Genomic DNA, 6,407 nt, shown 5'->3' on the forward strand with positions numbered 1-6,407 from the left:
GTAGTACGTCTCTCTCTCTCTCTCTCTCTCTCTCTCTCTCTCTCTCTCTCTCTCTCTACCAGTGTTGAGCCTCCCACAGTTGTATGTGTCAGTTGAAGCCTCCAGGTGGAGCCAGCATCTGTTAGGCACTGTCCCTCAGAGCCTTTCTAGTTAGCTGCAGGGTTATAATAGTTCAGTGATGGAGAGGGGAGCCTCTAGAGGCAGAATGAATCGAGGATAATGACAAGCCACTGGGTTACAGTCCCTGATGGGGAAACTGGGAAATCAGGCTAATGAGAGGTAGTGTGTTCATTTCTCTTGACCTCCTTATTGAGAACGCTTTTTCAGAAACTTCTATATTAACTTCATCCTCTTCTTCACTCTGTGTTTTCGTTCTGCAGCCCGAGGTGGATTTCTTTGGTCGAGCTCTGGCCCCCAAACCTCCGAGACCCCCACCCACCTCAGAGACAGGTACTGTAGAGACTCTGTGCTTTGTAAGAAAAGTCACTTTCTCAAGATAAACCCCTCGCGATGTATCATCTAGTTTTAAGGGGGTCAAAAAATAATAATACAATGACAACCACTAAACGTTCGAATAAAAGAACTAAATAACTAGACAAAAGAATCACAACCATTACTAAACACAATTAAAAGGAGCATTATTAATATAGAAATAAAGGAAATGGAGTTTTTCCAATACCAGAAATGATGGATGTCCATATCAATATAAATGTGCTTTCAAAAAAATTACTTGAATACAAAAGGCCAAAAAGAGGATTTGATCAGCGTCAAAGTGATTGATTCAACCTACAGAACAAATAAAACCATTAGTGTGTCTCACATTGTGCATTGGTGTGGAAAAATAAAGAAGCCCCATCTGCGGAGTCTATATATAACATGGAGGGAAAGAGATGTGTGAGGAGGTAGATAGTTAATGCTATAGGTTATGAAACAAGTCTCTTTCCATCATTTATTTTAAAACAATGTCTGAAAAAAACTAAGATTACCAACACAGGTGGGTTGAAGGTGTTCGACACCAGCCTGATTTATCTAAATGTTTTGAGAACACTGAATGGCCATTGAGGGAAAAAGGCCTCGAGGCAAATGAGGCCCAAACACACAGGAGGTGGAAAACTAATGTGCTGTACGTAATGCTTCAAATGTAGAACTCCTGTTGCACACTGCAGGCAGGAGATTTAGACTGTCAACAGCACCTGCTTTTCCCTCCATAATGTTGGTAATATCATATTTCTATCAGCAACATGGAAGCGGTAAGCAAAACCAAAGCATTATATTTGGACCCCAGCCAATAGAATAAACAATCCTTATATTTAAGTATGTAAATACAATGTATAACACTGCCTTAGTTGATCAGTTTGCTTCAGTCATTGTTAATTTAGTTGGGGCTGCCAGAAGCTTTGTGTTGGAAACTAAGCGTGACTGCAGTTGAAACCAAATATAGAACATTTGCATAAACAAAAGAGCTGAAATGTGTTGCGTGTTGCCTCTCCTCCAACATGGCCATCTGGGGTTAATGTTTTCAAAACAGCCTTTCCACTCTTGCTTGCAGTTACAAAGTTCACACAAGTTGGAAAACGCTTTCTATTGTTCCTACGCGAGTTCTTATAATATCCAGCAATAGACACCCAGTTATTATTGCTTTGCTTCATATGCAGTATTCTCCATGAACATAAAGTGTGAATCACAGCAACGTGTTCCATATAATATTCTGTGAAAGGCCTCTATTTTAAATCTCTAAGGTTATTATTCAGTGCTTCTTTTCATGGGTGCATGTAGATAACTGTTATCAAAAATACCTGTACATTATTCAGTTAATAACATCGGCCCAGATTCAGTGCTTAGGGTTTGTGGAATAGTGGACACAGTAAAATCACTAACCTTCCTGAAAGCACTCTATTCCCCGAAATTGATCAACAGGGTAATCGGGGAGGTGAAGGGGGGAGGGGGGATAAACAGCTGCTTTAGTAGGTCAAAGCAGGAGCAACAACAAGGTTCTGCTGACCCAAACGGTCAAAGCTCCAGTGTTCATTTTGACATTTATCCAAACAGCTTCAAATGTGTGTCATCTTATGTTATGAAACATTATCCTCAATTTGAATGAAGTCGTTGTCATAACCAAACTTAAAATGGGTTTTTTCAAGACTTAACGCTTACAAATATAGATCAAAATGTGATATTTCATTTAAACACAATTTTATTTTATTTCAAAAATGATTATGTGTATCTTTGTTCGATACATTTTATTTTTGGAGACTCAGAGCTATTGGAAATGTTTGCATTATACAAGTCAGAAAGCCACCACTGGAAGGTAATTCTACAAATACTAATAATATTGTTGTAGCCTGATCTTCATTTTGCAACGGTGTGCAAATACAGAGTTAAAAGAATGAATAGACATGTTGCACAGCGGTTTAATGTTTATTTAGAAAACTAATGCAAACATGTTCGATGAAGCTTCAAACTATTTGGTATAACCATGCAATGATCCTGTTCCTGATTCTGAAGAAAACCCACTGAAAACATGCTCTTTCCCTCTCTCTAGGTGAGAAGTGTCCGAGTACTTGTATGGGAAAGGCAGTGGGCGACAGTGACGTCTGGTTCCGGTTCAACGAGGGCATGTCCAACGCCGTCAGACGAAATGTCTACATCAGAGAACTACTTTAACACACACACTAACAAACACACACACATTACTGCCTGTATTTTATATGTAAGGGTCTGAATAAATCCAAAATCCAGCTGTTAAATTCCAAACAGTCTTTATTTTGATTGACAGTGTAAAGAGCCAATAAAAACGAGTTGTTGAACATTTCTCAGCATTCCATGAAAACAAAACTCTAGAAAGCTACTCAGTGCTACACACTCACACACACACAGTAGTCTTAACATAAATTAAAAGCATTCAGAAGTCTCCCAATAAATAAACATAATAGCAATAATATGTGTGTGTATGTGTGTGTGTGAGAGGGAGAGAAAGAATGGGTGAGTTAGTGCAGCGTGGGATTGCATGGTTCTTTGCTTATATGCATCCGTGATTGTGTGTCTATGTGTAGTGTGTGTGCGTGCGTGCATGTGTGTGTGACCATTAGAGGATCACACACTTGCCCTTCTCCACCCAGGGGTTGGCTCTCATCAGCTCAGGGTTCAGAAATGGATCATCACACACACACCCCTCGATCCACTTCACCAGCCTACAAAAATAAAACGCATAAACACACGGTAAGCACGGAACTGATACTGAATACTTAGAGAGCGTCTGTGTGTGTGTGTGTGTGTGTGTGTGTGTGCACACTCACTCAGTGACGGTGATAGAGGATTTCTCTCTGTTGATTGCCAGCTGATACTGAAGGCTTTCTACTTCTCTCCTCATCTGTGGGACGTCTAATTCCTCCATGATGCAACTGCTTTAAACACACAAAAGAACATTTACAGATTTAAAACAAAGCCACATATTTACCACAAAAACGTATCTGGAATAAAAAAATACAATGTTTTGTTGCAATTTAAGAATCATTCTCAGGGTTTGTACAAGGTCTGGAAAGTTCAGGATATTCTTGACTTCTCAAACCAAAAGTCTTGAAACATGTCTGAATGAAACAATCTATCATATTTGTTTGTCATAAATTACACTGAAAACTGTGACTGTTTGACCTGAAGCAGAAATATGTTTCTTTCCTCTTGTTAAGTCACATCGTGACTCCTTGGTGGGAACCACTTGGATTTATATCTGAGGAAACCTTATAAAGACCAGATGGTCGCCACTTTGGAGAGTTTCACTGAACACCAGAGGGAAGTGGTTAATGGGACATATTCGTGTAGGAATAGATGCTGACAAAATGCCAATATGACCCTTATTTGAGACCATATGTAACTTGCTGTGGGTAGTTTAAATATTGTCAGTAGCAGGACTAGTGAAGGAGGTTCTCTGTTTATGATATAAATGAGATTAAAGGAAAAACGTTGCAATAATTCGAAACAATTCTAACTCAAACTATTTGATTAACTGTGAAAAACATACACTGTATATATCAAGTGTGAAAATGGCAGATACAACTGTTCCTAGTATAATATAAGGCTGAACCACTTTGGATTTTTAAAAACATAGTGTACTATTTTCTGATATTTTTTTAGAACAAACAATTAATCTCAAAAATAATCTGCAAATGGAAATAACTGTAAAATGCAGACCCGGATTTAATAACAAGTGCTTTGAAGATCCATCTGTAGAGGAAACTCACTTTGGTTACTGTGGCTGTCACACAAATGTAGTGTAATAAAACGATCAAGTTGCATCTTATTATACACAACTTGACTATAAAAACATTACAATTGTACTTAAGCGCACTGCTAATGCAAAAACACTTAGCTGGATGTTTTTTATGTTATTTTTTAATGGACAGATATAGAAACAAGGCTAACTGCCTGTGTTTTCTGTCTTATATTCCTACTTAAAGTACATTATGCCCCACCCTGCCACAGAACAGCAGGAAGAGACCTGGAAAGAGAGAGGGCCCAGATGAGAGTTGAGGCCGACCAGGGATCAATTTAGTCCTCTCTACTGGAAACTGTGTCTCCCTCCTCCTCCTCCTCCTCCTCCTCCTCTCTCATCCTCTTCCTCTCCTTCACGGATCTAAGCAGTCTGCTGCCTGGTGCCTGATTCCTCCTCCAGCATCCATCCTGCTGTCTCACCAGCAGCCAGCTGTTCCATTAAAATGGCCATCATTTCATGATAACATCCTCCAAAATGTACCACAATGACATCAGCCCTCAGCAATCAGGGATAATTCAGGCTGCTAATCACACATTTACATTAAGCCGATTATAACGCACACATCCGCGTGTAGGAGGATAAAGCGAGTATACATGGTGGCTGTGTGGCTAACACATCGAAACATCAGCTCCAACGCATTTGTATCGTGATTTCATGTCAATGAAAACCCGCAAACACGCAAACCCCCCCACACAAACAACCGCTCTTACCGTCAGGCCTACTGGAGAAGACCGAGGGTCGATTTTGCGTGAAGCCGGCTGAAGGGGGGTGCAGACGGGGCTTCGGCAGCGACAATAACAGCTGAGAGTCAGTGGAGTTTCTTCGGCAGAGGGTCCGGCTTCAGTGCAGGAGGAGGAAAAGGAGTAGGAGGAGGAAGAGGAGGAGGAGGCTGTGTGTGTCGGCGGTCCGCGAGGCAGGGCACTCCCCTGCGCTGGTCTCTGATAGCGACTGGATGCGGGATACGCAGGGCGGGAGGAGCCGCCTGCTTTCAGGCAAAGCAGGCTGGAGCCGAGCACCTGTATGGAAATCAGGACACACTGAGGCCGGGCACTGGCTGGAAACATGCAAATAATGAGGACAAGAGATCCAAAGGGAAAACAGACCGGGAGATTTATTTTCAGATCACCGTGGAGGTCGGTTTCTATGGTAACTACGATAGATTCCCCAGAGGTCTGCGGTAAAATTAGAAATGAGGATCAAAATCCCGTTTATTGCCAAGTAGGGTTTCATACACAACTAAAGGAATTTGCTTCGGAGAGCTGGTGCTTGGACATACGTAGCCTACTGAATATAACGGGTGAATTGCCCTAATTTATTGTATTGGCTTCATATAGCAATATATTCCAGAAGTCTGGTAACATAGTAATGTGGGACATTTTTTGCATTTCAGAATTCTGGAATATATTGCTATATGAAGCCAATACAATAAATCAACACCCAGTACCATTCTGAAATCCCCAGGATGTGCCCTAATCAAACCAAAAGAGAAAATGCCGATATTACACTCATAAAAGAAATGGTAGACATATCAGTTAGTGCCAAGTTGTCTCAGACAATCTGCATTTCCTAATGTGGGACAGTTCTGTGCAAAATGTGGGACACTGAAAAGTGTATGTTAAAAAGCCTCAGTCACCGGCTTAATTCATGTAATAAAAACATCTCAGGTCAATAACACTCAAAGCTAAATGTGCAATACCATGTTCAGCTATGTTACTATTTATAATGTTATTGTTACAACATAAGATGTTTTTCTTTAAATTGAAGTTAAATGCATCAATCTGGTGCACTTTGAGGGCAAAAAGAGATGCATGGACACAGCTCTCAACACTCATATGAAACAGAACTGTATTTCAATGATCAAAAAACCATAATAATATGCTCACAACCAATAACAAATATTTGATAAACTCCTCTCTCCTATCTTTATCTTAGTCTGCATTCTTTCTTTTTATTTATGCATATTTGACTAATCACTCCCCTTTTAAACTGTGTTTTTTTAATTTTTTTACTGACCTATCGCACATATTGGAATGATTTCTTAACTTAGGCTATTTTTTACAATGTGTGTTGGAAAGATTTATTAAATTACTATGAATATTTGGGCTTAAATTAATTGCCATCTTTTAAACTCAGACAT

The 6,407-nt window shown here is 40.0% G+C and overlaps 1 protein-coding gene and 1 long non-coding RNA gene across 3 annotated transcripts; one reads left to right on the top strand and one right to left on the bottom strand.

Moving 5' to 3' along the window:
• Positions 1 to 379: 379 nt before the first annotated feature.
• Positions 380 to 2,898, top strand: LOC104967425 (uncharacterized). The gene is made up of 2 exons (XR_800736.1): positions 380 to 450; positions 2,543 to 2,898. It is a non-coding gene; the product is annotated as an uncharacterized lncRNA (long non-coding RNA).
• On the bottom strand, positions 2,743 to 5,308 carry LOC104967424 (guanine nucleotide-binding protein G(I)/G(S)/G(O) subunit gamma-13). Of its 2 annotated transcripts, none has more exons than XM_010796865.1 (3): positions 4,981 to 5,308; positions 3,297 to 3,401; positions 2,743 to 3,191 (listed from the first exon to the last, which is right to left on the bottom strand). In XM_010796865.1, exons 2-3 carry the CDS (start codon positions 3,392 to 3,394, stop codon positions 3,086 to 3,088), a joined length of 204 nt encoding a protein of 67 aa, XP_010795167.1. In that variant the 5' UTR covers positions 3,395 to 3,401; positions 4,981 to 5,308; the 3' UTR covers positions 2,743 to 3,085. The 2 variants fall into 2 exon arrangements, with proteins under 2 accessions (XP_010795167.1, XP_010795166.1); XM_010796864.1 differs by having other exon boundaries at positions 3,297 to 3,404; positions 4,981 to 5,297.
• Positions 5,309 to 6,407: the final 1,099 nt, after the last annotated feature.

The sequence above is a fragment of the Notothenia coriiceps genome, unplaced genomic scaffold, assembly GCF_000735185.1.
Source record: "Notothenia coriiceps isolate Sejong01 unplaced genomic scaffold, NC01 NC01_scaffold00037282, whole genome shotgun sequence".
NCBI classification, from domain to species: domain Eukaryota; kingdom Metazoa; phylum Chordata; class Actinopteri; order Perciformes; family Nototheniidae; genus Notothenia; species Notothenia coriiceps.

What these genes read in the sequence shown, in the direction of transcription:
- LOC104967424 (XM_010796865.1), bottom strand. Translation starts at nt 3,394, where the DNA reads ATGGAGGAATTAGACGTCCCACAGATGAGGAGAGAAGTAGAAAGCCTT. An exon ending in TCCTCTATCACCGTCACTGA is followed by an intron (nt 3,192 to 3,296) that starts GTGAGTGTGCAC and finishes TTATTTTTGTAG; the next exon opens with GCTGGTGAAGTGGATCGAGG.